The 17184-nt window shown below is 29.9% G+C and overlaps 2 protein-coding genes across 2 annotated transcripts; one reads left to right on the forward strand and one right to left on the reverse strand.

Annotated features, from left to right (window-relative positions):
* Window positions 1–6967: 6967 nt before the first annotated feature.
* Window positions 6968–9867, reverse strand: LOC113865356 (3-hydroxybutyryl-CoA dehydrogenase). Its single transcript, XM_027499843.1, has 4 exons — window positions 9607–9867; window positions 9295–9516; window positions 8564–8676; window positions 6968–7879 (listed from the first exon to the last, which is right to left on the reverse strand). The coding sequence occupies exons 1-4, from the start codon at window positions 9811–9813 to the stop codon at window positions 7513–7515; spliced, it is 909 nt and encodes a 302-aa protein (XP_027355644.1). The 5' UTR covers window positions 9814–9867; the 3' UTR covers window positions 6968–7512.
* Window positions 9868–10734: 867 nt separating this feature from the next.
* On the forward strand, window positions 10735–14930 carry LOC113865485 (phytosulfokine receptor 2-like). The gene is made up of 2 exons (XM_027500073.1): window positions 10735–11085; window positions 11463–14930. The coding sequence occupies exon 2, from the start codon at window positions 11607–11609 to the stop codon at window positions 14775–14777; it is 3171 nt and encodes a 1056-aa protein (XP_027355874.1). The 5' UTR covers window positions 10735–11085; window positions 11463–11606; the 3' UTR covers window positions 14778–14930.
* Window positions 14931–17184: the final 2254 nt, after the last annotated feature.

The following is a 17184-nucleotide window of genomic DNA, read 5'->3' on the forward strand; positions in this document are numbered from 1 at the left end:
AAATATGTTAATATAATTTTATTATTTTATTTTTAAATTTTATTTCGTTTAATTTTGATTACGTCTTATTTTTGTTCAAAGACTTAACTATTCTTTAAATTATTTAAATATAATAAATGTAATAATTTATTATTAAATAAATTTATTATTTAAAAATTGTAATCATGTATAAATATTTTTAATTTTTAATAGAATATAATTTCTATTTATTATAATTATAAATAAATAAAATTATAACATAATATTTTAATTTAATAATAACATAATTAAGAATATAAATAATATATTATTAAATAAGTTAATTATTTAAATATATTTTGACAGCTCTATTTTTAAATTATATTTAATATATATATATATATATATATATTTATATTTATATATTTTTACACAGGCTGGCCTGTTAGGCTTAACTGATTTTATAAATAGCTCAGACCCGACTTATTTACTTAAACGAACATTAAAAAAAGCCTAAGCCTGGTTTGTTTATTAAAAAGGCCAAGCCTAAACCAGGTCAGGTCACATGCCCTTGTTAGGCGGCCTGACCTGTTTCCATCCCTACATGTAATCTTTGAAGAAAAGAAGCCTTAACTTGTGGAAAAAAGTTAATAGCATTAAGCATGATAGAGAAAGCATCGTTAAGAGCAAAAAAGTTTTTATAAAAATTTCCATGTTTATCAAAGAAATTTAATCATAGACCCACTCCTCCTGATTATTAAGAAGACATTTTATGCTCTTTTTTTGTCTTATGATAATAGCAGATTGGTGAAAAAAAATCTGTTGTTTCGATTTCTAAACTTAACTAATAGTCTTTTTGACTAATAATCTCTTCGTACTCTTTTCAAATATCCTTTTTATACATCACTTTTACAAAAGAATACTATTATTTAAATTATTTATTAAATACATATTAAAATTAACTATATTATGTAAATTAATTATATATTATATCTAGTAAATATCATATTTAATCACATTATTAAATTTATCATATATTATATATAAAAGTATAATATTCAATATGCAGAGTCAACTTTATACTATAGTGAATTTTTATAGATTCATTTATACTTTTTAATATTAAATTTATTGAAGAAAAATTAAAGGTAAAGTCAAACTTTATGAAATAAATTTAAGCAGTCAAAGGTGAATAAATGAGGAAAAAACAATTGGACTTTTCAAAAATCCTTTTTGACTAATAATCTTTTTTATTCTTTTCAAAGATCCTTTTTATACATCACTTTTACAAAAGAATACTATTATTTAAATTATTTATTAAATACATATTAAAATTTAACTATATTATGTAAATTAATTATATATTATATCTAATAAATATCATATTTAATCACATTATTAAATTTATCATATATTATATATAAAAGTCTAATATTCGATATCTAAAGTCAACTTTATACTATAATGAATTTTTATAGATTCATTTATATCTTTTAATATTAAATTTATTGAGGAAAAATTAAAGATAAAATCAAATTTTTTGAAATAAATTTAAACAATCAAAGCTGAATAACTGAGGAAAAGACAATTGGACTTTGTCTGCACTTATTAAGAAAGTAAAAATATATATTCTGTTGTCATCAATTTAATTCTGCTGTATATCAATCTTAAATTTTCATTTTTTAAGTTTGATTTTTGCATATAAGTAAAAATTAATGTGTTTTTTTTTTCACGAATTATTAAATTAAAATAACTTTTTAAATAAAAAATAAATGTATAAAATATGATTATTTTTAAAAAAATTAATTAAGTATTTGATTCTTTAAAAATTTGTAATTCTTTTGTTTAATTTTTTATAAAAAAATATCTCATAACATTTTTTTTTATATAAGTTGCTCCGTTTTTGTTTTTTTTCTACATTATCTGATTCTAGAAATCAAAAGTAAAATATCACAAGTTTTTAACATAGTCCCTTATTATATAGAGGGGTTGTATGAAAAGGAAAAATTATATCATTTAAAAAAAAGAAATATACTACGAAGTACTCACATTTAAAATATAGAAGTAAATGGGATTTAAAGAAAATATAACCTCCTTAAATAAGTTATTAGTCTTAATTTGCTAACATAAAATATGTAAAGTTTTTAATCTTTCTCTACCTTATAAATAGGAACAGGTTGCAATTGTTATCTTCATAACAAGTAAAAGTTTTTGGTATCTAAAATCTGAGTGCTAATGGCTTCCAAGAAAGTTGCAATTGTTATGTTCTTGGCCGTCATCGTCATGCTGGTTCTGTGTGAAATGGGAGAAGCCCAAACCCCTGCGTTTTCTCCTTGCTTTGTAAAATGTTTTTGAGTTGTGCACTGCAAGATCAAACACTGCACCCTTTTGTCTTCATTTATGTTCAGTTCGTTGCCATCATCCATAATTATTGAATGTTGTAAACCATACAAAAACTTTTACAAGTTTTTGGAATGAAAGAATAAAAGATCGAAGAACAATACTATTTTGTTGTTAAATTCTATGCTTCCAATGTTGTTGAGATAAACAAAAAGTTACGTGTTAATAGATTAATTACCAACAAATTAAATAATATATAAATAAGAAAAATGTCAATTGAAATATTTTAAAACATTTTAGAGAGACAAATCTCGTAAGCTTTTAATCCTTTCATTTTTCTCTAATTTTGAAACGAACTCATATTTTAAAATAATTAAAAAAAGACCTAAGGTACATACACAAACTTAAAGTACGTAGTTTTACAATATGACTCTAAATAACTTAAGGCATTAATTTATATCGATAAATCTTTATTTATAACTTTGTTATATGTAATCAAAATTAGTCCAAAAAAGTTTAAATTATTTAGTTCAAAGAAATATAGCTAATTTATTTAGTTATAAAAATTTACTGCCCGGTTAAAATTAATTTTAAATTTATTTCATAATTCCAAATATATTGTCTTATTTTTATCTAATAAAATATAAACTCTATTATTAATAATGAATACATGTCTTATTATACTTTTTTCGATATCTAATTTCACTATTGTTTAATAAAAGTAATATTTTTATCTCTTGTATGTTTATATTTTTTATTTTATTTAAAAATATTTGTCTAATATAATGACAACTTATAATTATTAAATAAAACAGTTAAAATTTTAATACTTTTTTAATAAAAAGGGAGACAACTTACTAAACATTAACCTTATAACCTATATGATAGATATATTAATGCTATATGGTATTATTTATATGTAAAAAAATAACTATTAAATAATAAATTACATAATTTTTTTCACAATATACTAACCAGTATAATAGGAAAAGTTGGCTTAATGAAAATAGAGAATTCAACTTTGACTACATTTATTGAGAAAGGAAGAATATATTATTTTATTAAAAAATATAATATTTTCAATTTAATTCTACTGTGTCAATCTTAATTTTGCTTTTGTTTTTTTTTATTTGAATCTTGTGTATAAATAAAATTAATGATATTTTTTTGCACTATATAGGCGTTATTAAATTAAAACAAAATTTATACATTTAAAAAATTGATAAATTATCACTAATAATAAATATTCTAATATATTAAATAAGGCTAGAATAAAAAGATATAAACTTAGAATAAATTATAGAAAATTCAAGTTTAATTAAACATTAATTAGAGAAAACGTTCAGACACACATTTAATATATAAAAAACATACATGTTTTTAAAAGAATATAATCCCCATATTAAGACCACTTTAATGGGTTTGAATTCAAGGTTGTTTCTACTTTTTAAATATGATGAACGTTAAAAAATCTCATAATTGCATTCTTAATTTATTAACAAGAAAATCTAACCCATCTTTAATGCATCTTAAGTATAAATAGGAACTAGCATTACACCAAAACCTCAAATCTTAAAATAATCAAAAAGTTTTTGCCACCTAAAATTTCAGTGCTCATGGCTTCCCACAAAGTTGCAATTATGATGTTGATGGCCATGATCCTCATGTTTGCTTTGGTTGAAATTGGAGAAGCTGTTCAAATATCCCCCAAATAATTGAAGAATTTAGGGCAAGTTCAATACAAGTGTTTTGGAATTACATGTGCTTCTCATAAGGCATTCAAAAATATAATTGAGGATTGAAGAATAATACTATTTTGTTGTTCTTTTCTAGTATATTTTCTTTTAACAAAAACTTTTCAAATTTTAATAAATATTAATTTCTATGATTTTACACGATTGATATACTCTACACCGTTCATAAATAAATAAAATTTTCTGAACTAACTTTGTTATATTTGAAAGAATTATTTCTTTCTCTAAGTCTATTTTTATTTTTTCAATCGTTTTCACTTTCTAAAGTGTCATCTATTACATATGAAGGCATATCTTTTCCTTCTCTTAAATTGAAATCAATATATATTAGATACTCTAACTCTTTGTTTGGTAGAATAAAAGAAATTGTTAAGATATATAGATCTCACATTAGTAGGTTAGTAACATATTAATGATATATAATTCAGATTATTTTATTCTAAAATTGTCAAAAATATTTTAGAGAGGCATATTTTCAAAACTTATTGTCCAAACACTACTCACTATTAGATAAGGCCTGCATACTAAATTCTTATATGGTATTAGAAAAAATAAATGAAAATTCAAAAAAAGGTCAAACAAAAATAACAATTAAATCTGTGACATAAAAAATATATTAAAAAAATAAAAAATCCATACAATTTTAAATTAAATTTAAAACAAATGAAGAAAAATTTTAAATTTTTGTTTCTAAAAAACAATTTTTTCTTGCTCTTTTGTTTTGTTCTCTATTCAACCAAATAAATAAAAGATTATGTATACCACAACTATAAAATTTAATGAAAAAATTTACACATGTATTGTGTTATAATTAGAAAAACACAACAAATAATTTTTATTATAATAAACTCAAACAAATTCATGATTATTTATGTTTTTCTTTTTATTATATCTTTGTTTATTTCCTTCTAAATTTTAGAGATTAAAATTGTTATTTAACTTTTTTATATTATATTATATAACTTTTTTATATTTTTTATGAATAAATAATTTTATATATTCAAAACTATTTTTAAAATTTAAAATTTACTTTTAAGAGTCTTATATCTTAAAGATATGATTATTAATATATATTGAATGTTGACATTTATTTTAAAAGTTTGTTTTGATATTAGACGATGAAAGTACTATTTTAAAATAAATTATATTTTAAAATTATTATACTTTTATTATTTTAATGTTATAGAGTTAGTCAAAATTAATTTTTTAAATTATTGTTTAAAATAATTTTATTATAGATAATCATTTATAAAAATATATAAGATATCACACGTTATGCTTTTTAAATTAGTTATATACCACATTGTGACATATCGTGACGCCTATTTATTTTACTACTCAATCATTTTCAAAAATATTGTTGAATTCACCCTGTTTTTTTTATTAAATTTTAAATATTTTAAAATTAATTTATTATGATAAAAAGAAATCCCTCTGTTCTATGTTTCTGTTTTGTGATTTTGACTTACTTTAATTTTCTGTTTTTGTGGCTTGGCCACTCGTTTCACTCTCAATACTCTCCACTTTCTTTCCAAAGCTCAACACCCAGAAATTTTACCATCTCTGAAAAATCAAAACTTAGATATAAAACTAGCAATAACAAAATTAACCGTATATATATATATATATATTTATTTATTTTTATTTTTTTTTTCTTTTTGAAAAAGTATGCTTAGTTATTAAAATTAACCATATTAAATTCAGAATCAATTCCGTGGAAGCCAAAAATGTCACTACCCTACAGTATGCATTGGATTTCGAACCTTGCAAGTGATGATCATCCATTTTATTGAGAAGATTGATTACACGGGTTTGCAAACCAAACATGCCTTTAGGCAGCAGTTCCAGGAAACAAAATTCTGAGGCATCAAACAGTGTGTACAAAGTAGTAGCAAGCACAGGAATGGCAGATTTATTTTCCATCCTTAGCAGTGTGTACAAAAGGTATTGTGGATTTTGAACTGATATATGGATGGCATGACAATGGTAAATGAAGAAGCAAGTACAAAGTAGGCACTACCTGAAGTGCATGCTTAGAAGATTATTGACAAGGAGAAGGAAAAGAAAACAAACAATAGAAGGAAGTTTCATCAGCTTTAAGTAATGGAGCTACATGTCACTCTTCCTTTTCTTCCTTGGCTTCTTTTTCTACCTTCACTTCCTTCACCCGTGCCTTCCCATTCTTGGGCTTCATGAAGCAAAAGCATGAGCAACATGGGCACTGGAACAAGAACTTCATCTCCTACTGCTTAGATCTCAAATTCTTGGATGAGCAAAATATAAAGCAAGTGCAGCTTTATTGAGCTCTTTTTATCTTCTTTAGCATGTAATATTATGCTGTCATTTCTTTCCTTTTACTCCTCCCGCTCTTTTACTTTTATAATATATATTCCCTTTATTCAATACCCATTATATTCCAATTCAATCACTTTCAAGGAAGATGCCTGCCTAATGATGACACCTTTGGAATGATGGAGAAATGGCTGGGTTAAGCAAGCCATGTTGTAATTGAACTTATTAGTCACCGTAGCTGCTTCCTTGTGGGCCAACATGGTCCATGCATAATGAAAAGAGCACTCCCCTTAATTCATTTGTGAAGCAATAGGCATTAATTGAGAGAGAGAGAGAGAGAGAGAGGGAGAGAGAGAGGAGGGGGGGGGGTGTTGTATTTCATTTGACACCGAGTTTCATTTCTATATTCGAGTCTCAACTACCCCAGTAAAATGTTGCACAAGCTAATAACACCCTATTTCACATATTTTTCAACATTATAGTTGAATAAAACCTCATGCTATGCATTCTCTAAAAGTGGAACTTTATAAATTTCACTTTCTAATTAAAAAAATTAAGAAGCTATAAAAATGTGTTCCTAGCATTTCTTATATCCCATTCACCCGTGAAAAAGAAAAATCTCTTAATTTACTGGACGGTCCATTAGGACCTACAAAATATGCGTGTCTCTCTCGTAATGGTAATCCAGTGAATGAAGAGGATCCTCCTCCCTCACCCTTTGCGTTGATGAACTTGAAATGTACACTTTCCGCAAAATGCTTGTACTGAACTCAATACAAACTGCCTTCAGTTTTCAAAGTACTGTTTTCTTTTTCCTCATGAATCTGAATATACTATTTCATATTGAGAAAAAGCACAAACTCTAAGCAGTCTGCAGCACAGTAACACTGCAGATTACACATGAAAGAATAGCTAATTCCCTCTAGATTGAAGCTCAAAGTGAGGGACCAACCATCTTGATAACAACATGAATTGGATAAGTATCAGTAAATGCACACAAATTAATCTTATGACAACAGTTTCTGCTCTCAAAACTACGACACGTGCAAAGGAAAAGAGATCACATGACTGCATTCCATTCAAGTATTCAACTTGAGCTGTGTGCCCCACATTCAGACATTAAAACATGGAGTATAGAAAACTCATTCTTCCAAGCCAACCAAACATTTTAGAGACGGGAAGATGATTCTGTAGACCTTGGTTCACGGTAATCATACACGCCAATACCTCGTTTTCTTCCAAGTCGGCCAGCATCAACATACTGCACAAGCAGAGGGCAGGGTGCATATTTATTGTCTCCAAGGCCAGTATGAAGAACTTTCATTATTGACAAGCACACATCCAACCCAATGAAGTCTGCAAGCTCTAAAGGACCCATTGGATGGTTAGTACCCAGCTTCATTCCTGTATCAATATCCTCTTTGGTTGCAACACCAGTATATAGAGAAAAAAATGCTTCATTTATCATAGGCATTAGGATTCGATTTACTATGAAGCCTGAATAATCCTGAGAGGTTATAACTGTCTTGCCAAGCCTGCGTGTTGATAAGGAAGTAAATTAAAAGAACAATGTCATGACAATAATTGCAGGTAATTGTGCACACATTAAATGATACAAAACTAAGTCCATATGTTTCAGCATATAAAACTACGAAGAACTAGTCTGCATTCAGAACACAACTACGAAATGTACAAAGGATTTGAAAATTGTATTTTCCTAGAAGCTAGGGGAGCACACATCTAACTTTCTATAAAAACCATTAGAGGAACTTTATCGCTGCTCTCTCTTACTGAACTCGCGCTGAAAATAAACAATTGCTTCTATCAGCAACCATACCTTAAAATTATTTTTCTTTCTCTCGTCGTGTCATCAAAAGGTGGAATAAGCAACCTCACTAAAGATGCTTTAATTAGATAGTCATATATTTTGAAAATAATACTAACCTAAACATTCCTAATATTGTGGGGGAATGGGAACATAAAAGCCTCAACTGAATTAAGTATTCAACATAAAAAATTACAATTCCATCACACCCACACAGGTAAAATTTTTTTAGCGATTCACATTCACAATTTTCAGAGGAAGTGGTGATAGAGACAAACAGGGTATACAACAATTACGGTTGCAATGTAGGGCATAGACCTCAAAACTGCACTGCATCATATAACCAAATTTTTTAGAATTGGACAGGGGAATGAGAATCTTTCAACATAACAACCTTTTCGACAACGCTTTCGTAGCAACAAATGTCTCTTCAGAAGTGTCAGCGCCTCGCACAATCTCAATCAACTTCATCAAAGGCGGAGGGTTCATAAAATGCATTCCTATCACCTGAAAACAACTCAGCTTAATTTCATCAATAAATGTACATAAATTGTACATTGAAAAGGAGAACAAATTTAAGACTACACATCCTTAGAAATTCAGTGCCAATTTTTAATTCTATAAAAAATTATACTTCGATACGATAGCATGCAAGAACCTTAAATGTCAACCTTATAGCCAGACAAAAATCTAATTTTGATTTAAAAACAGCATAAAAATACTGTTATCGAGGCTTATTCTTGGAAGAAAAAATCAATCACCTCATGTTGTTAAATAGTATAAGTAATATGATTTTTTTTTGTTACAAAAAATTTTAAAAGAATGAAAGGTGTCTCTTTCCAAGTTAAGAAAAATCGCGAGACTAAATAACAAAAACCTAGAGAGCGCGATGGCTAAACCTGTGACCTGTCACATGCAAAATCTATCTTTTGGCATTGGATTCATTCTTGTTCCACCTCGAAATCACATCGTAAACTATAACATCTCCATGCACATGCTGGGTGCAAAAATCTCTGTTACTCCACTTAACTAAACTTTTATTAAATATGATTAATGGTAACATTCACTAATTAAATTTGATAATTTTTTTATCTTTCTCTCTTAAAAAGAAAGAGAAACAGAAACCTGACGCGGCCTTGTCGTAGAAGAAGCTAAGCGAGTGATGGAAATGGAACTGGTGTTGGACGCCAAAATTGCGGATTTTTGAGCTATCTTATCCAATTTAACAAATAAACTTTTCTTCACATCCTCCGATTCTACAATAGCTTCGATAATGAAGTCGGCAAGGTTCAACTCCTCCAAATTCGAGGTCAAACGCAGTCGTTTCAGCGCATCATCGCCAGAGCCCTGTAAATAACAGAGAGCCTCGTTTCTGAACGACATAAACTTGCTATTCCTAAATCCTAAGCCTTTTAAGAAAAAGTGTGAAATTAAGACCTTAGCGAGGTGCGATTTGGAAACGAGGCGTGTGATGGAGGAAGCGATTGCAGAGGACGCGGTGGAAAGCGCGCGTGGGTCGAGGTCGTAGAGCCAAACGTCGATGCCATTCATGGCTGCGACTTGGGCTATTCCCGATCCCATTTGGCCGCCACCCACCACTCCGATTCTCTTCACCGCCGCCATCTTTTTCTCTGCATCGAGCATGTAATAACAGAGTATCAATCAATTCTCATTCTCTTTATTATATCACTCTTGTATTGTTATACGGACATCCACCCCATCCCATTTTAAGTACCTTTTTTCATGCTATTATTTATTGCTATATTTTCTTTCAAATTATTGCTTTAAATGTGTTTTGTTAAGTTAATAAAATATGTGATTTATACATAATGATAATGTGAAACACCAAAATTTAAATTATGTTTAATTTTATTCAAAATTATTAAATTATTCAGGTTTGATAAATAATTTTTAAAATTGAATTATTATGGTTTGAAAGTCTTAATTGATGAGCTTTTATGAGTTGGCAAATGGGTAACTTCAACATTTTTAAAATATAATAGAATAATATTGTTAAATATTGTTTTATTGTCGTTTATAATTTTTATAGTTACTTGAAATTTTATTTTACATTCTTATAATATTAATAATATATTTATTATTTTAAATAATTATATGTAATATAGATATCATAACTAGTTAATAAAAAAGACACTCAAGTTATCCAAAAGTAAAAACATCGTAAAACATATTCACTATATTTTTTTATAAGAAATAATAATTTATATTTAGATGTATTTTTATTAAATTATTTATTATAAAATTTTTGTTGTGTTAATGATATACTTATTTATATAAAGAAATATATATATTTATTTAGTATATGACTCATTAATTTAGTTATTGATTATTATAAGTGTCGAAATTTATAAAAGATAATTATTTTTTATTTTTAATAAATAAATAATTTAAAAGAAAAATAGAATGTTATTTCCAAAATAAAATGATTGTGGGTTAAAAAAGGGAAATTGTCCTTTAACAGTAAATGCAAGTTATTTTTGGCAGACATCTAACAACTTTTTGGTTATTAGCCCTTACAACAAAGGAGATACTGAAAAATGTAGTACTCACGCAGTTTCCTTTTCTGTCTTGAATCCGTTCTTACATTTTCTCTCTTTCACTGTTCCTCACTTTAAATATCTTCTGAAAATCACACACTCCTTTGAAACACACTCCCCATTTCACATAAAAAGTCTGCAAAAGTTAGGTTGAGTGCGCGGTTATGACTTTCTCCTCTGTTTCTGCTCGTTTTGAAACTTTTCTGCCTTCTGAAACCACCCAAGATTTCATTTTTATGAGAGGACTTTCATGGGTGGTGATGGTATTGTGATGTTTCATTTGAATGGTCACTGTTGAGTGTTAGAGTTGTGCTTCCTGCAATTTGAAGTGTAATGAGTTTTGTTTTGTTTTGTCAAGGTATGGGGTATATCTCTCTGCTTCTTCGTGCATTTTTCAATGTTCTTTTCACTTCCTTTGTATTTTTTGTTTTCTCAAATGATCACTGTTGATTGACGTGTTTGGATTGATATTATATTTACTTAAATGTGAATCTATTACAGAGCTGCAAATTATAGCTTTCACGTTAAAACGTCCTATAATTTGATTATTAAAGGTTCCAAACACACCGTTTCTCAGGTTGTTGTAAAATGGTTCCGTTTCTTCATTTGACCGTGCTTTTCTTAGTCTTTTCTTATTTCTTTTTAGTGTCTCCATCTGTGTTATAATGATTTCGTTTTTGAATGTGTTGGTGATATAAATCATGCTCTCTTTGTAATTTGTCTTTATTAATGCAGCTGCAAGTTGTATATGGAGCTTGGGTTCTTGAGAGTTGTGAAAGCACTGAACTTTAAGTGATGGTAGCTTCTGATGTTTCGAACGGGAGCTTAGTATTGATTTGAGGCTGAACAAAGATATAAATATCTCTTTTGATTTCTGAAATGGTGCCGCAAAGATGTTACCTTATGATTTTTATGCAATGGGGTTTGTTGGCTTGTTTTCCTTGTTTTTCTATGGGACTTGAAACCCCAGCCTCGTCATGCGACAAAAATGATTTATTGGCCCTGAAGGAATTTGCGAGCAACCTGACAAAAGGGTCCATTATTACAGCATGGTCAGATGATGTTTTCTGCTGCAAATGGGTTGGAGTTGAATGTGATAATGTGGATGATGGAGCAGCTGCTAGGAGAGTGTCCAGGTTGGTTCTCCAAGGAATGGATCTCAATGGCACAATTTCCAGCTCTTTAGGTCTTCTAGATAAGCTAAAAGTGCTGGATCTTTCATTCAATCATCTCCAAGGTGAATTGCCTTCTGAATTATCTAGATTGAAGCAGTTAAAGGTTCTTGACTTCAGCCATAATATGCTGTCTGGACCAGTTGTTGGGGCACTTTCTGGTTTGCAATCCATTCAGATACTGAATATTTCTAGCAATTTTTTTGTTGGAGAACTATTCCATTTTGGGGGATTTCAAGATCTCCTTGCTCTCAACATAAGCAACAATTCATTCACTGGTCAGTTCAGTTCTCAATTTTGCAGCTTTTCCAAGGTTCTTCTTATTCTTGATATATCCAAAAATCATTTTGCTGGTGGTCTTGAATGGTTGGACAATTGTAGCACATCTATCCAAGAATTTCATTTGGATTCCAATTTGTTTTCTGGCCCTCTTCCTGATTCCTTGTATTCAATGTCAGCCTTGGAGCAGCTCTCAGTCTCTGTGAATAACTTCTCTGGTCAGTTAAGCAAGGATTTGAGAAATCTATCAGGCCTAAAATCTCTGATGCTTTCTGGAAATCAGTTTTCAGGGGAAATCCCAAATGTATTTGGTAATCTTTTGCATCTGGAACAATTAGAAGGACACTCCAATTCATTTTCTGGACCATTGCCGTCAACCTTGGCCTTATGCTCAAAACTTCGTGTGCTTGATCTTCGAAATAATTCTTTGACAGGTTCTGTTGGCCTTAATTTCATTGGGTTGCCTAATCTTGTCACATTGGACCTTGGTAGCAATCATTTTAATGGATCCCTTCCAAATTCTTTGTCCCATTGCCATGAATTGACACTGTTAAGCCTTGCTAAGAATGAATTAACTGGTCAAATCCCTGAGAGTTACATAAATCTCACTTCACTTTTAATTCTGTCTTTGTCAAACAACAGCTTTGAGAACTTATCTGGGGCTCTGTATGTACTGCAGCAATGTAAAAATCTAACCACTGTTATCCTTGCAAAGAATTTCCATGGTGAGGAATTTCCACAAAGTTTAACCACAGGCTTCAAGAGCCTTACGGTTTTAGCACTTGGAAATTGTGGTCTCAAAGGCCGTATTCCTGATTGGCTATTAAATTGTGCAAAATTGCAAGTTCTTGATTTGTCATGGAACCATTTTGAAGGTAGCATTCCTTCTTGGATTGGTCAAATGGACAATTTGTTTTACTTGGATTTGTCAAATAATTCTCTTACAGGAGAGATACCAAAAGGTTTGACAGAGTTGAGGGGCCTCATGTCCCCTAATTACCTCACATCAAGTTTCTTTGCATCTACTACTATTCCTCTCTATGTTAAGAGAAACAAGAGTGCCAATGGGCTGCAGTATAACCATGCCTCAAGTTTCCCTCCTTCAATATACTTGAGCAATAACAGATTAAGAGGAAAAATATGGCCTGAAATTGGTCATCTAAAAGCACTTCATATCTTGGATTTAAGCAGGAACAACATCACTGGCACCATTCCTAGCTCTATTTCAGAGATGAAGAATTTGGAGACACTAGATTTATCTAATAATGATCTCTTTGGAACTATCCCTCCATCATTTAATAGTCTCACATTCTTATCAAAGTTTAGTGTGGCATATAACCACTTGCAGGGACCTATTCCAACTGGGGGACAATTTTCAAGTTTCCCTAATTCGAGTTTCGAGGGCAACCTGGGGCTTTGTGGGGAAATAGATCATCCTTGTAGCAGTGAAGAAAATGTGGGCTTGGTGCCCAACATTGCTACTACTGATTCTGTGGGAAAATTTGGTAAAAGCACTGTTCTTGGCATAACACTTGGTTTAGGTGTAGGCCTTGCACTGCTTCTTGCTATTGTTCTGCTGAGAATGTCAAAGAGGGATGATGATATGCCAATTGATAACTTTGATATGGAGCTTAGCAGGCCAAACAGGATACCTGAAGCGCTTGTTTCTTCAAAATTGGTGCTGTTTCAGAATTCAGATTGTGAGGATCTCACAGTTGCAGATTTGTTAAAATCCACAAACAATTTTAACCAAGCAAATATAATTGGTTGTGGCGGGTTTGGTCTTGTCTACAAGGCAAATCTTGCAAATGGCACAAGGGTAGCTATCAAGAAACTTTCAGGGTACTGTGGTCAAGTGGAACGTGAATTCCAAGCTGAAGTAGAAGCCCTCTCAAAAGCTCAGCACAGAAACCTTGTTTCTCTTAAAGGTTATTGTCAGCATGTCCATGACAGATTGTTAATTTACTCCTACTTGGAGAATGGGAGCCTCGATAATTGGCTGCATGAGAGTGAGGATGGAAAATCAGCTCTAAAATGGGATGTAAGACTCAAGATTGCCCAAGGTGCAGCTCATGGATTAGCTTACTTGCACAAGGAGTGTGAACCGCATATTGTGCATCGAGATATTAAATCTAGCAACATACTTTTAGATGATAAATTTGAAGCTTATTTGGCTGACTTTGGTCTCTCGAGGCTACTTCAACCATATGATACTCATGTTACTACTGATTTAGTAGGAACTTTAGGATACATTCCTCCAGAGTATAGCCAGGCACTGAAAGCAACTTTCAAGGGTGATATTTATAGTTTTGGTGTTGTTCTTATTGAGCTTCTTACTGGTAGAAGGCCTGTAGAAGTCATCATTGGGCAATGTTGCAGGAATCTCGTGTCTTGGGTGTTTCAGATGAAATCTGAGAATAGGGAGCAGGAAATTTTTGATTCAGCCATTTGGCACAAAGATAATGAGAAACAGCTCTTAGAGGTATTAGCTATTGCTTGTAAATGTGTTGATGAAGATCCAAGGCAGAGACCCCATATTGAGTTAGTTGTTTCATGGCTTGATAGTGTAGGATTTGATGGCTCTCAACATTCATTTTAATTGCTCCATTTATGCCATTAATCTGGGTTTTTATTGGTGTATCATTGACCAAGTATACTTGTAAAGGATGCTTATAATATGGAGGTGATGGGGTATTCTTGATAAGGCAATACTTTGGTTTATAGTTTTAATCTTTACAAGAGGTTACTTTTGGCCATATCTTTTGCAACACAGGCTTTTATCATCCCTATCAATTGCTATCTAGTAGCATTAATGAAAAAAACCTTGTCTTTTAATTGCTACATTGTTTCCTAACCATTTTACGCCTTAATGCATGAATTATCATATTTTAATTTTGATATTTCTAGCCTTGATTATTCCCTATAAACAATGAGTTTTGCATGCATTTACCATGTCCATTTATATCAATATATGGATGAATTTATTTCTCATTTTTTGTGCATTTTAGTATACGCACCTCATCACTCGAATGATTGGTGCAATGGTATATATAAACCTTGTTACATCTACTTGTATAGAGTCGACTTATTTAGAAGGAGATCCTGTGTTTAAACCCTATTGTATGCAAATTTTCTTGAGCTAACAGTAGTCACGAATTATATTAGTCTTGGGTCATTTAGACTCGTAGATATCTCGTGATCTCTGGTCATGAAACTAAAAAGTACACACCTCATGCTTGTTTTTGCTATGTGACTGCTTTCGATGCCCTCAGAATTCATTGCATGATGTGAGTTTTAAATGATATGTTGGAATTGGGTAAAATCAAATTCATTGACCGATTTGCTTGTTGAAATAATACCTTTTAAAAAGAAAAAATCTAAGATCGATAATGTAATCATCTCTAAAGTCCAAAGTTGACAGAATTAATCTCAAAACGTGATGGACTGTTGACCAATTCAAGTAACTTGAAAAGACTGGAATCTGCAGTGGAGAAACCCATCAATTGGTACACCTTTTTCCATTTGCAGCTGAAACTCTTAATAAGCAACTTTTATGGACCAGAGAGCTGGCGGAAATTATGTATTTCACAGCCCTCCCTATGAAACCAACTATAAAAGTTGCAATAACATTTAAATAAATAAGCTTTTTGGGTTGTTGGGTACTTTCATTAACTACGTAGTGTGAACTTGCCCAATGCTCTAACCTGTGCAAGTTGTGCCACCATACGATTCAATGGAAGGGGATTTGGGACCAACAGTGTTATTTTCCATATAATATTACATCACTTAGGATACGATTAAATTCACTTTAAATGATCGGAAATTTAAATTTATTTTAATGCTATTAATCATATATTTTATATTAAATTCATGTCTACATAATTTCTAACGTATTTTCAAACGTGCATTTCTAGATTGAGTTAATTTGTATGAATGATATACTATTCCGACTTCATTAAAAATTAATCATTTTTATAAAAACTACAAGATTGTTAAAGATACTTTTTATGAAAAGAAATTCACTTAAAAATAATTTTGGAATAAATTATTTGATATTTTTTATAATATTAAAATCATTACTCCAACCATTTTGCGAGGAAAAACTAACGTCTTTCAAGAATAAATTCTATATAAATTGTTATTTAATAGTTTTATAAATATTAAACAATATTACTCTAATCATTAATTTGATTTTTTATATCAATTGATTTTAGTTTAATGTGTAATATATTTTTAAAAGTACGTCAATACCATTTATAGAATTACAAAATTTACATACTTGATCATCAATATAAATATAATATATGATTCAATAGGTAGATTTATAAAATATTTATTCTAAAAAAATATGAACCATAATAAATGTTTAAGACTAGCTCCTGAAATAAACAGATTTTATTACAATTTTCATAATTTAAATATGTTACTTCACATATTCATTCTACATTAATTAACCCGTCAGTTAATAATGTTTAAATTTTACTAAATATAATTGTTAGAACAAAAACATTAAAGTTTTATCGGTTTCTAAAGTTTTTTTAAAAAAGAGAAAAATAGACTAATGCACAAAAAGAAAATTATGATGAGGACTATCTAAAAAAATGATCAAGACCAACCTAAAAAATGAACGAGGATGAAGACTAATCCACAAACGTCATAGAGATTGTCTAACAAACTTCTTTACGTGTCAAGTTCAAATCTACATAGTTCAAACGTCATTATTGTTTCTTCATAACTTTTCTATGAAGAAAAACCAAACAAACATACTTTTATAAATCTCGTTTCCACATCGCACGTGTTTATATCTAATTCCTGTAACAAAGATTGTAGTTTGCAACATCTGTGAACATTGACACTGTTTGCATATGTTCAAAACTTATGAACTAGTCACGCACGACTCAAAATTTCAAGGATAATGTGTATATCTCTGTTTTACGGAAGAGAAACCAAGGTTTCCTTTATATTAAAATTATTGCAATATTTGAAATTATCTATTTTGAGAGCAC

Source organism: Abrus precatorius, unplaced genomic scaffold, assembly GCF_003935025.1.
Source record: "Abrus precatorius isolate BTA unplaced genomic scaffold, Abrus_2018 Scaffold4, whole genome shotgun sequence".
NCBI classification, from domain to species: Eukaryota; Viridiplantae; Streptophyta; class Magnoliopsida; order Fabales; family Fabaceae; genus Abrus; species Abrus precatorius.

Bases quoted from the DNA above. Each gene is read 5' to 3' on its own strand.
- LOC113865356 (XM_027499843.1), bottom strand. From the start codon at position 9,813: ATGCTCGATGCAGAGAAAAAGATGGCGGCGGTGAAGAGAATCGGAGTG. The intron at 9,517-9,606 runs GTCTTAATTTCA...TGTTATTTACAG, and splicing joins CCAAATCGCACCTCGCTAAG to GGCTCTGGCGATGATGCGCT. The intron at 7,880-8,563 runs GTTGTTATGTTG...ATCAACACGCAG, and splicing joins ACGAAAGCGTTGTCGAAAAG to GCTTGGCAAGACAGTTATAA.
- LOC113865485 (XM_027500073.1), top strand. From the start codon at position 11,607: ATGGTGCCGCAAAGATGTTACCTTATGATTTTTATGCAATGGGGTTTG.